Source organism: Schistocerca gregaria, chromosome 7 (assembly GCF_023897955.1).
Source record: "Schistocerca gregaria isolate iqSchGreg1 chromosome 7, iqSchGreg1.2, whole genome shotgun sequence".
Classification (NCBI taxonomy): domain Eukaryota; kingdom Metazoa; phylum Arthropoda; class Insecta; order Orthoptera; family Acrididae; genus Schistocerca; species Schistocerca gregaria.
The window spans coordinates 218,213,432-218,235,014 of NC_064926.1; the positions used below are offsets into that span (position 1 = coordinate 218,213,432).

General features: G+C 43.2%; 1 protein-coding gene across 2 annotated transcripts in view; it reads right to left on the reverse strand.

Moving 5' to 3' along the window:
* The window catches only part of LOC126281503 (synaptotagmin-10-like), an 865,953-nt gene that overhangs the window by 11,528 nt on the left and 832,842 nt on the right, over window positions 1–21,583 (reverse strand). For both annotated transcript variants that reach the window (XM_049980517.1, XM_049980518.1), the window contains exon 8: window positions 13,210–13,381. In XM_049980517.1, the coding sequence (XP_049836474.1) occupies window positions 13,210–13,381 (172 nt within the window). The remainder of the gene's footprint in view (window positions 1–13,209; window positions 13,382–21,583) is intronic.

Consider the following 21,583-nt stretch of genomic DNA (forward strand, 5'->3'; position numbering starts at 1 on the left):
AAAATTATGTTGGAATTTTTTATTTTCCTTGTTTGATGATACTTACCTTTCAAAATACATTCAGTAATGAGGAAAAAAAAAATTATTACGGTAGTAAGCAGGTTAACTGAAAACGAGTGGTGTACATTGTGATAGTGCTACGGTGCTGCGGGCACACTTAGAATTTATCTCGGTGCGCTAACCTTCGCTTCAAGTCTGGCGCTGCAGCTGCAGCGACATCAAGAGGACTGGAGCAGAGGTGCCTGGAACCCTCTGCCTCACGTCGCCTTGACGCTTTGAGACATTACGACATTGCGGCTATAAAAAGCCCACCCTGCTGTCGCAGTCATTCAGTGTGCATATAGTTTCATTCAGTGCATGCTGCTGACATGTTTAGTATTCCGACTTTAGTGTCTATTTTACATGACTATATTTTATTCGTTTACTTTACTCTCTTAGAGTATTGTCAATTAAGTCTGTATTGGATAAATTTGTTACCAAAAAGGCGTATTTGGAAGTCGATGATACTGCAAGTCAACCTCCAACAATTATTGTGTTGTCAATTGATTCGTTGTTTTCAGGCGAGAACGGTTCACAGCCGAAACCTGGATGATTCGGTAAGGGAAGATCATTTCAGAAGTCTTGGTTGATCAAATATACATGGCTAGAATATGAAGCATCTACCGAAATTTTTTTCTGCATAACCTGCAAAGAGGCAGATGCTAAAAATCTATTACAATTTTCTTCTAAGGAAGAAGATGCGTTTACTTGCGTAGGGTTTTCTAACTGAAAAAGGGCTTTGGAAAAATTCCGTTTTCATGAAAATATGTTTATTTATAGAGAAGGTGTCCTGAAACTAAATTTTATCGCTAACCAATGTGTGGCCCCTCACTTGAATGAACAGTTAGATAGTGATATGAAGAAAGGCCGTTTAGCTCTTGAGACAATTCTTACTACCATGCAATTTCTATGCCAACAAGGACTAGCAATTAGAGGGCATGAAGATGTAAACTCAAATTTTTTGCAGTTGTTGGAATTCCGAAAGAATGACATACCAGAGTTTAGAGATTGGTTAGGGCGTTCGGGATATAAGTGGACATCGCACAATATTCAAAACGAGATCATTGATCTACTAGGAAAGTCTGTGTTGAGAAAGGTATTGGCTTCAGTCAAGAAGACTGACCATTTTTCCATTATGGTTGACGAAACAAGTGATTCTTTGATTCACAAACAAGTGTCATTTTGTATTCTTATTATCGATGATTCCATAATCTTCAACGAATACTTTATTGGCTTATACGAGACCCCCAAAACTGAATCACAAACTCTGTTAAGTATTTTAAAAGATGTTTTTGCTCATCTTGATTTGTCAGTGGATAACTTAAGAGGCTTCCCCCCCCCCCTCCCCCCCTTGCCGTTGGTGGGGAGGCTTGCGCGCCTCTGCGGTACAGATAGCCGTACTGTAGGTGCAACCACAATGGAGGGGTATCTGTTGAGAGGCCAGACAAATGTGTGGTTCCTGAAGAGGGGCAGCAGCCTTTTCAGTAGTTGCAGGGGTAACAGTCTCGATGATTGACTGAACTGACTTTGTAACACTAACCAAAACAGCCTTGCTGTGCTGGTACTCGCGAAAGGCTGAAAGCAAGGGGAAACTACAGCCATAATTTTTCCTGAGGGCATGCAGCTCTACTGTATGGTTAATGATGATGGCGTCCTCTTGGGTAAAATGTACCAGAGGTAAAATAGTCCCCCATTAGGATGTCCGGGTGGGGACTACTCAAGAGGACGTCGTTATCAGAAGAAAGAAAACTGGTGTTTTATGGATCGGAGCGTGGAATGTTGGAGCCCTTAGTTGGGCAGGTAGGTTAGAAAATTTTAAAAGGGAAATGGATGGGTTAAAGTTAGATATAGTGGGAATTAGTGAAGTTCGGTGGCAGGAGGAACAAGACTTTTGGTCTGGCGAATACAGGGTTATAAATACAAAGTCAAATAGATGTAATGCAGGAGTAGGTTTAATAATGAATAAAAAAATAGGAATGCGGGTAAGCTACTACAAACAGCATAATGAATGAATTATTGTGGCCAAGATAGACACGAAGCCCATGCCTACTACAGTAGTACAAGTTTATATGCCAACTAGCTGTGCAGATGACGAAGAAATTGAAGAAATCTATGATGAAATAAAAGAAATCATTCAGATAGTGAAGGGAGACGAAAATTTAATAGTCATGGGTGACTGGAATTCGTCAGTAGGAAAAGGGAGAGAAGGAAATGTAGTAGGTGAATATGAATTGGGGGTAAGAAACGAAAGAGGAAGCCGCCTGGTAGAATTTTGCACACAGCACAACTTAATCATAGCTAACGCTTGGTTCAAGAATCATAAAAGAAGGTTGTATACATGGAAGAATCCAGGAGATACTAGAAGCAACACGCGATCTAGTGTAAAGGTAAGACAGGGATTTAGGAACCAGGTTTTAAATTCTAAGACATTTCCAGGGGCAGATGTGGACTCTGACCACAATCTATTGGTTATGAACTGTAGATTAAAACTGAAGAAACTGCAAAAAGGTGGGAATTTAAGGAGATGGGACCTGGATAAACTGAAAGAACCAGAGGTTGTACAGAGTTTCAGGGAGAGCATAAGGGAACAATTGACAGGAATAGGGGAAAGAAATACAGTAGAAGAAGAATGGGTAGCTTTGAGGGATGAAGTAGTGAAGGCAGCAGAGGATCAGGTAGGTAAAAAGACGAGTGCTAGTAGAAATCCTTGGGTAACAGAAGAAGTATTGAACTTAATTGATGAAAGGAGAAAATATAAAAATGCAGTAAATGAAGCAGGCAAAACGAAATACAAACGTCTCAAAAATGAGATCGACAGGAAGTGCAAAATGGCTAAGCAGGGATGGCTAGAGGACAAATGTAAGGATGTAGAGGCTTATCTTACTAGAGGTAAGATAGATACTGCCTACAGGAAAATTAAAGAGACCTTTGGAGAAAGGAGAACAACTTATATGAATATCAAGAGCTCAGATGGAAACCCAGTTCTAAGCAAAGAAGGGAAAGGTGGAAGGAGTATATCGAGGGTCTATACAATTGTGATTTATTTGAGGACAACAAAAGCAAAACAAGGATAATGGAATGTAGTCGAATGAAGTCAGGTGATGCTGAGGGTATTACATTAGGAAATGAGACACTTAAAGTAGTAAAGGAGTTTTGCTATTTGGGGAGAAAAATAACTGATGATGGTCGAAGTAGAGAGGATATAAAATGTAGACTGGCAATGGAAAGGAAAGCGTTTCTGAAGAAGAGAAATTTGTTAACATTAAGTATAGATTTAAGTGTCAGGAAGTCATTTCTGAAAGTATTTGTATGGAGTGTAGACATGTATGGAAGTAAATGTGGACGATAAATAGTTTGGACAAGAAGAGAACAGAAGCTTTTGAAATGTGGTGCTACAGAAAAATGCTGAAGATTAGATGGGTAGATCACATAACTAATGAGGAAGTGTTGAATACAGTTGGGGAGAAGAGACGTTTGTGGCACAACTTGACCAGAAGAAGGGATCAGTTGGTAGTACATGTTCTGAGGCATCAAGGGATTACCAATTTAGTATTGGAGGGCAGTGTGGAGGGTAAAAATAGTAGAGGGAGACCAAGAGATGAATACACTAAGCAGATTCAGAAGGATGTAAGTTGCAGTAGGTACTGGGAGATGAAGAAGCTTGCATGGGATAGAGTAGCATGGAGAGCTGCATCAAACCAGTCTCTGGACTGAAGACCACAATAACAACAACAAATATTATGGAAATGGAAGATGATGTAGATGAAGATGAAATGGGAGATATGATACTGCATGAAGAGTTTGAAAGAGCACTGAGAGACCTGAGTCGAAACAAGGCCCCGGGAGTAGATAACATTCCATTAGAACTACTGACAGCCTTGGGAGAGCCAGTCCTGACAAAACTCTACAATATGGTGAGCAAGATGTATGAGACAGGCGAAATACCCTCAGACTTCAAGAAGCATATAATAATTTCAATCCCAAAGAAAGCAGGTGTTAACAAATGTAAAAATTACCGAACTATCAGTTTAATAAGCCATGGCTGCAAAATACTAACACGAATTCTTTACAGACAAATGGAAAAACTGGTAGAAGCCGACCTCTGGGAAGATCAATTTGGATTCCATACAAATATTGAAACACACGAGACAATACTGACCCTACGACTTATCTTAGAAGATAGGTTAAGGAAAGGCAAATCTACATTTCTAGCATTTGTAGACTTAGAGAAAGCTTTTGACAATGTTGACTGGAATACTCTCTTTCATATTCTGAAAGTGGAAGGGGTAAAATACAGGGAGTGAAAGGCTATTTACAATTTGACAGTTATAAGAGTTGAGGGGCATGAAAGGGAAGCAGTGGTTGGGAAGGGAGTGATACAGGGTTGTAGCCTCTCCCCGATGTTATTCAATCTGTATATTGAGCAAGCAGTAAAGAAAACAAAAGAAAAATTTGGAGTAGGTATTAAAATCCATGGAGAAGAAATAAAAACCTTGAGGTTCGCCGATGACATTGTAATTCTGTCAGAGACAGCAAAGGACTTGGAAGAGCAGTTGAACGGAATGGATAGCGTCTTAAAAGGAGGATATAAGATGAACATCAACAAAAGCAAAACAAGGTTACTGGAATATAGTCGAGTTAAGTCGGGAGATGCTGAGGGTATTAGATTAGGAAATGAGATACTTAAAGTAGTAAAGGAGTTTTGCTATTTGGGGAGCAAAATAACTGATGATGGTCGAAGTAGAGAGGATATAAAATGTAGACTGGCAATGGCAAGGAAAGCGTTTCTGAAGAAGAGAAATTTGTTAATATCGAGTATGGATTTAAGTGTCAGGATATCATTTCTGAAAGTATTTATATGGAGTGTAGCCATGTATGGAAGTGAAACATGGACGATAAATAGTTTGGAAAGGAAGAGAATAGAAGCTTTCGAAATGTGGTGCTACAGAAAAATGCTGAAGATTAGATGGGTAGATCACGTAACTAATGAGGAGGTATGGAATAGGACTGGGGAGAGGAGAAGTTTGTGGCACAACTTGATTATAAGAAGGGATCGGTTGGTAGGACATGTTCTGAGGCATCAAGGGATCACCAAATTAACATTGGAGGGCAGCGTGTAGGGTAAAAATCGTAGACGGAGACCAAGAGATGAATACACCAAGCAGATCCAGAAGGATGTAGGTTGCAGTAGGTACTGGGAGATGAATAAGCTTGCACAGGATAGAATAGCATGGAGAGCTTCATCAAACCAGTCTCAGGACTGAAGACTACAACAACAACAACAACAACTTAAGAGGACAGTGCTGTGATGGTGCTTCGAATATTAAACGTAAGTTCAAAGGACTAAATAAGTTAGTTTTGGAAATACAACCAAAAGCACGTTATGTGCATTGCACTGCTCACGCGTCAGACTTCCGACACTTCCTGAGGCTAGATATGAATATGGGCGTCATGTAGAGTCTTGGCTTGCAAGGGGATATTATTGTGTAATTGATACACAGACAGGAAAGAAGCGTTAAAGTGTATAATGAAGATAATATTGTATTATGAAGATGTTTTTCTTATTTCAGCTTAGGCTGTTTGTTTTTGATTGATTGTGTTTGAAATAATTTTTTCTTTCTTTGTTGAGCTTCTGAAGTAGGAATTCAGTTAAAAGTACGAGCTCAGTCAAAAATAACTATAAATATATGAGTGACCACCACAACTGACTGGTCATGTGACACTGACTTGAGTCAGAATTCAATAACAGATGTTTATCGTTTTAAGTTAATATGCTATGCTGAAAGCGTAATGAAATTTAAAGGAAAATCGTCATCCCATTGTTGAAAAGTATCCAGCCCCAGGCTGCATATGTTTGGAACATAAGCCTCGTCATGTAGTCCTATTTTGCCACCTTCTTTCTGTGTCTCTCTGGTCCAGTCCTCGCCTCTGTTTTCTACACACTCCACATCTTTCAGTCATCTGTCCCTTAAGTCTTCCTCTTGATCGTCCCCTTCGCATCTCCATTTCATGTATATTCTTGGGAATCCTCTTGCTTTCCATTCTCTTTAAGTGCCCATACCATCTTAGTCTCGATGTTTCTATCCTGCTCTGCAAAGTTTTCTCTTTCACTGTTTCCCTTACCCTGTTGTTACTCCTACTCTACTCATTGTTACTCCTATTCTACTTCTGAGGGACATATTTAAATATTTAGACAATATTGTTTAATTTGGTTACAGGGAAATAATCAGTAGCTGTAGAATGAAAGAAAAGGAGCAGTAAGTGGAAATGTTCTTACAAGGGAAGTGTCTGGGCTCGAACAGGAATTAGGTGTTTCAATTCTACTTAGAAGCTGTACGTACCACTGAGACTAGCATGGTGGAAGCATTCCATTGGTTTACTCTTAATTTTCGACTATCGTACTTGGAAGATGTACAAGAGGCTCCTCAACAAAATGCATGAAACAGCATGCAGAATCACAATAATCACATTTGGCGAAAACAGTATCTGAACAGTCCTCACAATCTCATTCTTCAAACGCCACTTGAATCACATTTCTGAATTCAGCAACATGTGCGGAAGTATTGTACCCAGCCGCTTGCCAGGAATATTGAAGCATAAGCTGATACACTGGAGCAGACAGCTGGTTATGAGTAATAGAGTGCATTTTCATTACGAAAATTCTGTTTCCTAATTTAGTGTCGAAATCACTGTAGAGAATCCTTACAGAGTCTGTTATACTTCTTACACATATTCTGTAATGCCCGACGAGATATACATCCAAAGCCTGTACGTATTTTATTGAATTTTCGCCGAATGATCATGCATTCAGTGTCTTTACCCGCAAATAAATCATTTACTACAGTTTTGTCCTAGTGAGTACTCCCAGAATCACAAACTTCTGGTTATTTGCGACATTAACAACATTCACGAAAAGGGATTTCAAATGGTCTTTTGACGTGTTTTCCCACTTTTGCTAGCCTCCAAATGTATATTTAGTGGAAGATTGTCTTCAATAGCTTTTTTTAACTTTTGGACCGAAAGTTCCTTCCAGAATACAAATATTCAGTTCTTTTGTTTGGTCTCCACTCATTGAAAGTCCAATATCTATTGTATCACTGCGGCTTGTATTGTATGGAGATTGGACCAAGGCAGCTGTTGATTTCTCTCCATTTCTAGACAACGTCGTACTATAAGACAGTTTATAACATAATCCACTATGATCAGTGTTCCAAATGAAGTGTCGCTGTATCTGGAAACATGCGGTTTTCTGGTTTACTTCTTCGACAAAACGCATCCCAGACTGGCTAATATCTTGGTCTTCCTGTATGTCTCTGGCTGTCATGAAAGTAGTGGTGTATTTAGGGCACATTCTGTATTATTTATTGATATGTACTATGCAAGCTGCAGAATATTTAGACTTTTTGTGCCCAGTTTCTGTTTTTTTTCTTTTTTGCATAGCCCAAAATTTTAGGTGCCAGTAATGGACACACTTTCCTTCATCACTTACTATGTGAGATTGGGACAGAGCGCGTTTTTTAAATCTCCAGTTCTTTGATTGCCTTGTTTCCTCGAAATGGATGTCTTTTTTCTCTCCACATACTCAAATGTTACTTTGATGTTCGATGTGTTTTTTATAGATGGATATCTCTTCAACAGCGACGTGTAGGTCGTAGTTTCACTTGGAGGTGTGTGATAATCATCATAAAAACGTTCAAGACCTTCTTCCGAAAATCCTGTTAAAATACTAAAAGTGTTTGGATTTATTTTCTGGTGAACGTTCAAATCAGCAGAACTGTTAGCTTCTTTTTGAGGAGTACTGTTTCCGCCGCTGCCGCTAGCACTAGAATCTTGGGCTCTTATTAGTCGCGTTATCGTCTATAAAGCTATTTTCTTCGTCCGCTGTCCTATCCGTTGTAACTTCAGTTGAACACTCAAATGAATATACATGTTTCTGAATAATCAGATTCTCCACAAACATTGCGTCAGTGTCATCATTCTGTCCTATACCGTCTTTCGTTGGATAACGCCTTCTTAACTTGGATGCCACGATATTTAAAACGTTCCAAACATTAATGGTTTCGTTCATTTATGCTGTAACTGACTGATAATGCAGTATCCGCTAAAAACGTAGACACTACTTTTTTGTTTTAAACAAAAATATCTTACGAGGATCCTCAGATATTTCCTGATGGTTACATGTATTGATTCATCTAGCAATAAACTGTATTTTTGGTCACCTATGCATGTATGTCACTTAATAAATCGTTCTTGAAATGATGTGCTAGAATATAGTGTATTAGCTCTGTGCATTTGTTTCTACGTAATTTTATGTCATTTGTCGACTTCGAATCCTTAAAGCAGTTTTTACACACATCAGTCAAGTGACCGATGTTGGAAATTGAGCTATATTCAGCGATGTACAAAGCTAAAGTACAGTAAGCTCTTGCACAGGAATTACATGTTTCCACTGGGACTGGTCACATGTCAGTTGCTTATTTTGAGAAATCAGTTCATAGTGGTGTAAAAGTGTTTTGAGGTAGAATATGTACGCGTAGAATATTACACTGTAGAGTAACCTTTTATTTTCCCTCCCCAGAAAGGGAATTATGGAAGTAAAAGACTGTTGATATTTATTAGGAACAGAAAATTAGCACAAAACTGAGGATGCAGCGGTGGCACATAACCGAAAGTGAACAGGAACTGAGTTTTTTGCTTCTTCTAAGGTAACTTGTGCTAGGTGTAACTTAAGAAATGGACATAGGCTAAATAAGCAGAAAACATCACAGGTGAACTTACAAGAGGAGTAAATGTCACAGGTGGGAAGCAGTGTCTTCAAGACATATGCATTCTGATAACTGGGAAGCGGAGTAGATAAATACAATAGGTTCACGCAAGGCATAGAAGCAAGAACAAGGGCACAAGTCAGTTTAGAAAAGAAGTAGCAGCTAATCTCTATGAATGTAAAAGTTGTGACTAGTAGTGAATAATAAAATGAGTATAAAATCACTAAAGACTCGCGAAAAAAATTACAGTCGATGTAATGCATGAGGAAATACGTGCCAGTCACTCGGATATGCTCTTTTTTTTTTTCTTTATTGTCATTTTAATACCTTAGACAAGGTAGGCCGGCAGCGGCAAAACTACGCCGCTCTTCGGTCACAGATAGCACAATTAGTACAGATGAAGACATAGAAAAACAAAACAAAACGATGGATAAAAAGCAGTAGACACACAAAGTAAAATACATGGAGCCGTTCACAGGTGTAGCGAAATAAAAAACGTTCAGCACTGGTACACGAACATAGATGACAGAAACGACACACGTGAACGTTGGAGCACCGACAGTGAAACACTAAGGCAATAACACGATGGCACATAAAAAACTGATGGCTATGATCTCCGGCTCGCGAATGTTCACTGTTTGTGTACTAGTCCGGGGACCTGCCTAAGGGGAAAAGGTGGGGGAGGAGGGGGAGGAGAGGGTGTAGATGCCAGTGGCAAAGGATGGGGAGAGAGGGGGAAGAAGGTAGAGGGGTAGGGGGAGCCTGGGGGAGAGGAGGGAGGGAGGAAGGGAGGAGGGAGAGAAGGGAGAGAGGGTGCCCTTGGGAAAAACACAGGGGGTGGAAGGGGAGGATCAAAGTTGGTAGGAGGGATAGATAGAGGGGATGAGGGCATCATCAGGGAGGGGGAGTTGGCAGAAATCACCTTGGGTGAGGGTATGGAGAGTGGAGAGATGGAGAGCAGGTGGGACGTGGGAATACAGGTGGACGGGGGTGGGAGAGGATGGGAGAGACAAGAGGGTGAGGGGGATCAAGTTTGTGGGAGGTGTAGAGGGTCCATTTCCCTTCAAGGAAAAGGAGGGGGTGCGGGAACGGAATGAGGTTATACAGGATCCATGTGGGGGAGGGGAGGCGGATGCGATAGGTGATGTGGAGCACATGGCGTTCTCGGATTTGAAGCGATTTGTAAAAGGTAGGAGGGGCAGAGATCCAGGTGGGATGGGCATAGCAGAGGATAGGGCGGATGATCGGATATACACAATAATGTGTTCCTTTTATACTTAAACAAGTCAGATTGCAATTCATTTCTGGTCTGAGAGCATTTTCGATGACAGAATTACGCCTCTGCTACTGTGAATTGCACATGTTATATTGCTCAGAGATTTTATTATTATATGTCGAAATTAATAGGAAACGGGAAACAAATGTAAATATATTTTTCAATGAGTGCCAACACTGATGTCCCAAAGCAGTCCCAAGCTGTTTCACTGCTTGTCTGATCCATTCAGCTGTCACTACAGTCTAGTCGCTTGGAGAGCTAGCATCGCTGCAATTGTAAAAATTTTATTATTTTGCCCAGTGGAATTTCGTTACTGCTTGACAGAATGCTCCTGGTACTGGGATTTCCGTTTTATATGATTTGGCGCTGAAATTACCAGTATCAGAAGTTGTTCAAAAATGGTTCAAATGGCTCTAAGCACTATGGGACTTAACATCTGAGGTCATCAGTCCCCTAGACTTAGAACTACTTAAACCTAACTAACCTAAGGACATCACACACATCCATGCCCGAGAAAGGATTCGAACCTGTGACTGTAGCAGCAGCGCCGTTCCGGACTGAAGCTCCTAGAAACGCTCGGCTACAGCGGCTGGCTCAGAAGTTATTGATTGGCTAAGTGCATGAATGTAATAATTATATTTTATTTTTTTAATTATGTTTGGTTGGCCGCACATTATTGATTTATTAACCTTGCATGTGTTTGAACCTCTAAAAAGTCAGTAAAATTTTCCCCCACTAAAACCAGAATTGTATTCCAACCAACCCTAGAACGGCAAACCTGATGGCAAATGCGGCGTGTGGAGACGAGAGAAGGGGAATGTTTTTATCTTTATTTTGCATTATTACCAATTCAGGGGCCACGCACAGATCAGCAGTGCTATGGTACAGATAGAAAGTTCGTTTTCAAATGTGTTGCTTATTTGTAGTAATGAATGTGAACTTAAAGCAATCCATTTGTAATACAACTTAATAAGTAGACGACAATCAACTTTTAAAGCATTTACTAAACATCTAACTCCGTGTATCATGGCGCATCGTGGTCTGAGTTTCCTAATTCTTTGGGAAGTAGAAATTATAGTGTCCCCAATGGGCATGCCATAAATTCGTCTCCATTCATCGCTAAATGCTTTATTAATTAATACTGGACACACGTTCACCAAGCAGCTACAATGCAACTGCTTGAACGTTGCAGCTGCCTAAGCACAGGTGTTGTTCCTCCGGTGCACGTCGCTGACTTTATATTGTCGTCTCTGCATTTGTTTTCACTGCGTGCCCTCTCTGTCGAATTTACTTCCTCTCTCGAAAATTGCTCGATGTATGGCGAGCAGGTGCATAAGCAACAGTGATATTACGCAAGCCTTCTGTCGGAATGCAGGCCGGCAGGATTAAAATCCACTTATCAAAATAATAAAATTAAGTGTCGCCGGATGTGTCATTAGGCATGAGGTTTTGTCTTTACGAAGATATCAGAGAAATCACCTGGTTCCAAGCCCTATCAAAAAGAAATCCGAAGTCGAATAATAAGATCTTGCGCCAAACTTATTTCCACAGATTTCTTAATAAATGAAGCCCAGAAGGATCTCGGTGTGACCAAGATTTTAGGGACAGAATAATCCGTAGAATGTCTTGTGGAGATACAGCGTTAGGCTACGGTTGCGTTACTGCCTTGCAAAAGGCTGCAAAAGTATGGATACCATATTCCATGCAGTTTTCATGAACTGTGCGTGTGGTCTGACCTACGTAGGCTTTTCCACTTTAAGTTGGTATTCTGTAGACTCCATCCTTCCTCAAACTCAGATCATCCTTTTCCGAGCCGAGAAGGGCGCAGGATTTTGTATGTGGCTGAAAGATTACTTTGACCTGATGCTTCTTAAGGATTCTGCTTAATGTAGAAGAAATGTTACCCACATATGGGATGAATGCCGTAGATTTAAACTGCTCTTTCTCTTCTTTATGTTGAGAATGATCACGTTTACTACCCGTTAACGCTGTCCTAATTTGATGTGAAGAGTATACAGAAGAACAGACTGTAGGTGCTCCAACTCCTTTACAAGACTCAACATGCGTCCGAGGCACCATTGTACGAAGGACGCCACAGTCTGTGAAGGATGGTGGCAGCTAGACGCCTGTAAAGATATGTCCGTATCTATGGGCTCATGATAAACAGAACGCCCTAGTGACCCATCCACTTGCCGGCTGCCTAAGATATCTAGAAATGGGAGATAGCCACCTTTCCCCGTCTCCATGAATATTTTGTGAATGGCATTTAGGTGTTGTAAAAATTGTGACAGCTCTTCCTCACCAGGGAGTCATACCACAAAAGTGTCGTCCACATACTGCGAGAAGACTTTCGGTTTCATTTCTGCGGACTCGAGTGTCGTCTCTTCAAAGTATTCTGTATAAAATGTTGGGGATAGGGGACTATGTGTAGCAGCACCATCAATTTGTTCAAAATATTCACTACTGAACAAAAAGTGAGTTGAAAAAAGTGCGTGATGGAACAGAACTTTCATATCGGGTTTGAACTGCAATGAATCATTATAGGGAGCCTTGTGAGGAGTGGAGAAACATCAAAACTTTTTAATAAATCCGATTCAGTGAGCTGTACAGACTTCTACTTATTCATAAAGTGAGCAGAATTGTGGATACAATGTGAACATTTTCTTGCAAACGGTCTCAGTACCGAAGCAAGATGTTTAGCTAATTCTAATTCGTAAGCCGGTGCTCCAATATTACTCACAGCTGGCCGTAGTAGTAGGCCTTCCTTGTGGATTTACAGAGCAGTTAATATTCTCCTATCTTCCTATAGCTTATCAGTCTACTGTGATGCTGATCCATACTTTTATGAAGGGCCTGATTCATGCTGTTGCTAGACATATATTTGTGGAACCGACTGACTTCGTGTTCCGACTTACGGTGAAAAATGAAGGCAGAAAAGTAAAATCTGTGTTCGGCCTTTTCACATTTTTTGCAACAATGCCTTTACAAAATGAATATATGACAATGGCAACATCTCAAAAATATTGCTGTTTTATATGGTAGTTGAATATTTTTGTCACTACACGTGTTGTTTGTATTTGCGCAGTCTCTGTTTATATCAGGATGTAAAGGCATTGGAAAGACACTTACCTATCATAATCGATGACGTTGACAATGAGGCTCACGTCCTCGATGTTTTCTGCGGGGACATCAAACACCAGAGCCTCGTTGTAGACTGGACATAGCGTTGCCTTTTTGACAGTTGTTTTCTTCTTCTTTATACGTTTCCCTTCGCACAGCAGGTACACTTTGACGTACGGATCTGCAACAAGGAAACGTGAGACTGTATACGTCGAATTACTACGATAGACACCAACTGCGTGTGGTCTGCAGTTCGCAATTTACATTAAGTGTAAGTTTCTTGTTCTGGCGTGTCTATGGTGCTGAGAGAGGCTCTACAGCCAGAACAGTGGCTCTCCAAAGGGGATTGTATCTCACTGCTGTTGCTTTATCGTTACAGGGTAGTGCTTTATATTGAGAATTCCTCGAACGTTTTCATCTGCAGAATACTTCGATCTAAGAATATTTCTTAGAAGTGATTGTCGAGCAAATGGCAATACTGTCATTGAATTTTTCTTGCCAAACGTTCAGCCTTAGCTTCTGCAGGTAAACGTTAACTTCAGTGTGAAGCTCGCTACTGTAACGAGATTAAACCGGCACAGCCTCCACAACATATAGCTAGAAGAGACTTCAATTTTTTTCTGTGGTGGCACAAGTGACGTCAAATGTCAGAGGGAGGAACTACGCTAAAATCGCGTTTCAGAGAAATTCCGCATTTGAAAACGTTTCGTCCGAAAATTTGAGTAAGAACACATTTGAGGTAATTAATTTAAGAACTATAACAGGAGCAAACACCACAACTTCGACAACGTCACAATTTACACAATATAAATCCAAGTCTACACTCAACTACTATCAGTAGTTCACTTACCACTACGACTTTTGAACGTAGGTCTGAAGACTGTGGCTCTCTGTGAGGGTATGAATGAGGTACTGACGTTTGTTTAAGTTATTTCCACAAATGATCTCCGTCGTTCTGTATTACATTAAGAAATTCAGTCTGTTATTTTTTCTAAGAAGATGATCTACACTCCTGGAAATGGAAAAAAGAACACATTGACACCGGTGTGTCAGACCCACCATACTTGCTCCGGACACTGCGAGAGGGCTGTACAAGCAATGATCACACGCACGGCACAGCGGACACACCAGGAACCGCGGTGTTGGCCGTCGAATGGCGCTAGCTGCGCAGCATTTGTGCACCGCCGCCGTCAGTGTCAGCCAGTTTGCCGTGGCATACGGAGCTCCATCGCAGTCTTTAACACTGGTAGCATGCCGCGACAGCGTGGACGTGAACGGTATGTGCAGTTGACGGACTTTGAGCGAGGGCGTATAGTGGGCATGCGGGAGGCCGGGTGGACGTACCGCCGAATTGCTCAACACGTGGGGCGTGAGGTCCCCACAGTACATCGATGTTGTCGCCAGTGGTCGGCGGAAGGTGCACGTGCCCGTCGACCTGGGACCGGACCGCAGCGACGCACGGATGCACGCCAAGACCGTAGGATCCTACGCAGTGCCGTAGGGGTCCGCACCGCCACTTCCCAGCAAATTAGGAACACTGTTGCTCCTGGGGTATCGGCGAGGACCATTCGCAACCGTCTCCATGAAGCTGGGCTACGGTCCCGCACACCGTTAGGCCGTCTTCCGCTCACGCCCCAACATCATGCAGCCTGCCTCCAGTGGTGTCGCGACAGGCGTGAATGGAGGGACGAATGGAGACGTGTAGTCTTCAGCGATGAGAGTCGCTTCTGCCTTGGTGCCAATGATGGTCGTATGCGTGTTTGGCGCCGTGCAGGAGAGCGCCACAATCAGGACTGCATACGACCGAGGCACACAGGGCCAACACCCGGCATCATGGCGTGGGGAGCGTTCTCCTACACTGGTCGTACACCTCTGGTGATCGTCGAGGGGACACTGAATAGTGCACGGTACATCCAAACCGTCATCGAACCCATCGTTCTACCATTCCTAGACTGGCAAGGGAACTTGCTGTTCCAACAGGACAATGCACGTCCGCATGTATCCTGTGCCACCCAACGTGCTCTAGAAGGTGTAAGTCAACTACCCTGGCCAGCAAGATCTCCGGATCTGTCCCCCATTGAGCATGTTTGGGACTCGATGAAGCGTCGTCTCACGCGGTCTGCACGTCCAGCACGAACACTGGTCCAACTGAGGCGCCAGGTGGAAATGGCATGGCAAGCCGTTCCACAAGACTACATCCAGCATCTCTACGATCGTCTCCATGGGAGAATAGCAGCCTGCATTGCTGCGAAAGGTGGATATACACTGTACTAGTGCCGACATTGTGCATGCTCTGTTGCCTGTGTCTATGTGCCTGTGGTTCTGTCAGTGTGATCATGTGATGTATCTGACCCCAGGAATATGTCAATAAAGTTTCCCCTTCCTGGGACAATGAATTCACGGTGTTCTTTACACTAATGGCCATTAAAATTGCTACACCACGAAGATGATGTGCTACAGACGCGAAATTTAACCGACAGGAAGAAGATGCTGTGATATGCAAATGATTAGCTTTTCAGAGCATTCACACAAGGTTGGCGCCGGTGGCGACACCTACAACGTGCTGACATGAGGAAAGTTTCCAACCGATTCCTCATACACAAACAGCAGTTGACCGGCGTTGCCTGGTGAAACGTTGTTGTGATGCCTCGTGTAAGGAGGAGAAATGCGTACCATCACGTTTCCGACTTTGATGAACGTCGGATTGTAGCCTATCGCGTTTGCTTTTTATCAATCGCGACATTGCTGCTAGCGTTGGTCGAGATCCAATGACTGTTACCAGAATGTGGAATCGATGCGTTCAGGAGGGTAATACGGAACGCCGTGCTGGATCCCAATGACCTCGTTTCACTAGCAGTCGAGATGACAGTCATCTTATCCGCATGGCTGTAATGAATCGTGTAGCCACGTCTCGATCCCTGAGTCAACACATGGGGACGTTTGTAAGACAACAACCATCTGCAGGAACAGTTCGACTACTTTTGCAGCAGCATGGACTATCAGCTCGAAGACCTTGGCTGGGGTTACCCTTGACGCTGCATCACAGACAGGAGCGCCTGCGATGGTGTACTCAACGACGAACCTGGGTGCACGAATGGCAAAACGTCATTTTTTCGGATAAATCCAGGTTCTGTTTACAGCATCATGATGGTCGCATCTGCGTTTGGCGACATCGCGGTGAACGCACATTGGAAGCGTGTATTCGTCATCACCAAACTGGCGTATCATCCGGCGTGATGGTATGGGGTGGCATTGGTTACACGTCTCGGTCACCTCTTGTTCGCATTGACGGCACTTTGAACAGTGGACGTTACATTTCAGATGTGTTATGACCCGTTGCTCTACCCTTCATTCGATCCCTGCGAAACCCTACATTTCAGCAGGATAATGCACGACCGCATGTTGCAGGTCCTGTACGGGCCTTTCTGGATACAGAAAATGTTCGGCTGCTGCCCTGGCCAGGACATTCTCCAGATCTCTCACCAACTGAAAACGTCTCGTCAATGGTGGCCGAACAACTGGCTCGTCACCATACGCCAGTCACTACTCTTGATGAACTGTGGTATCGTGTTGAAGCTGCATGGACAGCTGTACATGTACGCGCCACCCAAGCTCTGTTCGACTGAATGCCCAGGCGAATCAAGGCCGTTATTACGGCCAGAGGTGGTTGTTCTGGGTACTGATTTCTCAGGATCTATGCACCCAAACTGCGTGAAAAAGTTATCAAATAAATTGCTCTGAGCACTATGGGACTTAACAACTGAGGTCATCAGTCCCTTAGAACTTAGAACTGCCTAAACCTAACTAACCTAAGGACATCACACACATCCATGCCCGAGGCAGGATTCGAGCCTGCGGCCGTAGCGGTCGCGCGGTCCCAGACTGAAGCGCCTAGAACCGCTCGGCCACTTTGGCCGGCGAAAATGATATCACATGTCAGTTCTAGTATAATATATTTGTCCAATGAATTTCTTCTTGGTGTAGCAATTTTAATGTCGAGTAGTGTATTTATGCCTTTACCTACTCAAGATGCTGTGGTTTGTAGTCTCTACCTGCGGGCTTACAAAGTGTGCCGGATTTGTTGGTAGTAGGTGTTATCAGACATTGGCTGTGGACGTTTACCACACCATAATGCTACTTGCCTCGTCATACAGCATCCACTTGGGCAGGTTTTAACACAAGCAACTCGGAAGTATCCTCTGGTCAAGTAAGTTGAGAAATCTGGAAATAGATGTATGTAAAAATATAAAGGCTTCTACTTAAATGTGTTTGTGTGTGTGTGTATGTGAGGATGGGGGACGGATCAGCGCCTGTTTTCCTAGCTCTGTACTTCATAAATTATCAGCTTGTGCCGTACATAGTCCATCTGACCAAAGCAAAGCCATTCGTGTTTTGAAATACACTGATGGAAAAAATCGCAACACCAAAAAATAGCTAACGAAGGGTAATGAAATTTCGAGAACACGTTTGTCTAGGTAATATATTTAAGTGATTAACACTACAAGATCACAGGTAAAGTAAACGCGAGATAAGACATTTTAAATCTAGCCGGCAGAATGTTGAATGCAGGCACGCAAACGCGCGTGCATTGTGCTGTACAGTGGCCGGATGTCAGTTTGTGGGACAGAGTTCCACGCCTGTTGCGCGTGGTCGGTCAATACAGAGACGGTTGACGCTGTTTGTGGATGACGCTGGAGTTACCGTGCGATGATGTCTCATATTTACTCGATTGGGGAGATGATGATATTGGCGCCCGTACTAATTCCCAACCATTGCTCAGTCCAACCTCGCCACTTTCATGAATGAAATGATGAGGACAACACAAACACCCAATCATCTCGAGGCCGGAGAAAATCCCTGACCCCGCCGGGTATCGAACCCAGGACCCGGTGCTCGGGAAGCGAGAACACTATCGCGAGACCGCGAGCTGCGGACGATTGGGGAGAGATCTGATGTTCGAGCAGGCCAAGGCATCATGTCGACACTTTGTAGAGCATGGTGGGTTACAACAGCGGTATGTGGACGAGCGTTATTCTGTTGGAAAACACTCCCTGCAGTGCTGTTCATGAATGGCACCACCACAAGTCGAATCACCAGACTGACATACAAATTTTTATTCAGGGTGCAAGGGGAAGCCATGAGAGTGCTCCTGCTGTCATACAAAATTGACCCCAGACCATAACTCCAGCTATATGTCCACTGTGTCTAGAACGCAGACAGGTTGGTTGCAGGCTCGCAAATGGCCTCCTTCTAACCAGAACTCGACCATCACTGGCACAGAAAGAACCAATTGCGATGCAATGAGCTCTCGCTTGACAACATTGAAGTATCAAATGGCGGTGGTTTGCGGTACAGCGCACCTGGTTCGGAGCTGTCCTTGAAGTAACCGATTTGTAACAGTTGGTTGCATCAATGTGATGCCAACTGCCCCTCAAATTGGTGCTGCAGATGCAATACGGTGTGACAGGTCCTTATGTCGAACACGATGGTCTTCCCTCACGTTAGTGCCACGTGGCCGTCTAGAGCCCGGTCTTCTTGCGACCGTACATTCTCGTGTCCACCGCTGCCAGCAATCATGTCAAGTCTTTCTTCAATATTGCAGAAGGAACATCCAGCTTCTCACAACCCTGTTAAACAGACAGGTATTGATGATGGCGTCTTTGTGGCCTTAAAAGAATTCTTGACCATCATCAACTCACCACATCCAGCCTCAAAGGTAACTAACACTCACGACCGTTACAGCGCGTACTTAAAGCTAACCTAATCGGCATTCTGACAGTGGCGCTACCGGCACCACTTTTATGTGACTGGCGCGAAGTTTGGATAGACATCATCTTTCAGATCTAGAAACACGCCTACTAACTTTCATTTATGGCTGTGTTGCGATTTCCTTCCATCACTGTACACACTTCCTTGCCAATGATCAATCTCCGACAAGTCGCGACATTACGCCTGCGAGGTCGGCAACACATCATACACCCTACCGCCACGGGTTGATGTCCTGTCAGGCAACCACTTCTCGCCTAAAAGCAGATTTCCTGGCGTTCCACTAGGCTGCCCAACAATGCCGTCAGAGGTTGCGGATCGCGGTAACCTACTTGCTTTTGCAAGTCACGTGACCGACAAAAGATCCTAAGATATCCCGCCGCTGGAGGGGATTGAGGCCGGCGCACGGCCGTTCATCGGCGGTTCACTCCGAGCCAGAACCCCAGTTCAGACATGCAGCTCCACGCAGATACCGCTGTCTCCGTCACCGCCACCACCGCCGCTACGGACAACGCCGTACGTCGCTGCGGTGCCACAGACAGACCTGTCTTAGTAGTTGTGGATGCTGTAAAACTGTGCATAAATTATTCCTGTAATACATTTGGCTGTTCGAAGGGCATTTTAACTCCACGCGTAGTGTGGTGATATTTATGAGAGAATGTGGCACATCCTTGGAGAGCACAACTTTCCTTATCGACGCCGTTCGTTGGATTGTGTGAGGTAACAACTTTGGATGTACAAAGTAAGTAATATTCACATTAAAGGAAACATAGTAAGCTGTATCGGCTCATAATAGCAAATGTGTCTATGTTTGTGATCTGTATAGCTTTATATTAGAGGCAGTGTCTGCTGTGCAGTGTTGTTTCCTTCTGTTACAAGGGATCGAGGACGCTGGAGCAACGGCGCCGGACTTGCTGCATCGAGGTACGGCATCTTTGAAAGCTGGTCACCATAAAGCGCTAAGCCAATGGGCGTGCCAGGGTGAAAGACGTTGTCGTTGGGACAACGCCTTTGATTTTTATTAAAAAGGTATTGTATTGTATTGTAAAAAAAAGATGAAACGCTTTTTGTGATCTTAATTCATGTATCAGTTGTTATTACAATGAAATGAACACCCTTAGCTGCTTACAGGCGTTGACATACGTCAACGGGGACAGATGAAAATGTGTACCCCGACCGGGACTCGAAACCGGGATCTCCTGCTTACATGGCAGACGCTCTATCCATCTGAGCTACCGAGGACACAGAGGATAGGGCGACTGCAGGGATTTATCTCTGGCACACCTCCCGGTCTGGGCACACATTTTCATCTGTCCCCGTTGACGTATGTCAACGCCTGTAAGCAACTAAGGGTGTTCATTTCATTGTAATTTCATTCTAACGAGCTGCATGGTCACAGATGGTATCTGTTCTTTCGGACATATCCGAAAGAACAGATACCATCTTAGTATATATCAGTTGTTACCTGGTTGTCTTCACATCATTGAGTCGCAATCATATGAGTAAGCAACCAGAGTTTCTGTTACTACATTGACGATACAAATGACTTATGAAGAACGAATAAAAACCGTACAAAAGATGTTATTAATGAAAATTTGTTGTTTGTGTTGAGAAGTTATTTGTTGCAAGAGTGTTTGTTCTACATGTGTTAAATCTTAACCAATGTTACTGAACAGAAGGCGAGACATTAACTAAGTGAGGCTGAGGAAAAGGGAAGTGGACTATCTTCGAGACTGATGATTTTGGACGAAGAGACTTTGGGTATTGGAGGCAGTATTAACATTCACGATCAATTCTGAAAGGCCATTACATGCTCTTTAAGTGCTCTAGAGTTTACGCAAGTGAAAGGATGCCGTAATTTTTGACTCTGACCTGATGTTAGCCCAGATAGATGAGTTAAATAGTGGCGCTCATGACTGATTAGTTGCATGTACTAACATCGTTGGCTGTCTTAGCCATGGACGACAATATCTATATGTTGAGCTGCAAAAAATACGTTGTTGCTTGTGATTACGAGCAGGTTTATCGCAGTTACGCAGTTAATGCCCGCTAGTACTATTAAACAAGATCCTGCTAGGCTAAAGTATTTGATCGGAAAATGTGACGGTGATATAGACCAAATCAGAATTGGTGAAACAGTTTGTAACATTCTTGTAAACATTAAGGCCTTATAAGCCAGTGTGAAGACTAGTTAGCTCTTAAGAGTATTGAAAGACCACACAAATAAACATATACGAGGGCTATTCGGAAAGTATGTTCCGATCCGTCGTAGAATGGAAACCACTGTCAAAATCCAATGAAGTTTTGCACAGCTGTGTTGGCCAGTGCCTCTAGTACGCCCATCGATCGCATGATGCCGCTCGTTTCAGTTACGAGTGTACAGTGAGCACGTAAAGATGCTTCGGAAAGTGCGTCTCCCGCCAAGTATGAGGGTCCAATAAGAAATTCCGCCTGATGGCATGCAGCCCACGTAACACAACTGTCACGTCGTTCTTTCTTCTTGACAATTCTCAGCTGCACTCTGCAGGGGCAATGAAGATCCTCCTACAGCGTTTTCAATGGGAAGCGTTTGATCACCCACAATACAGACCGCAGTTGACCCTCTGAGTTACATCTC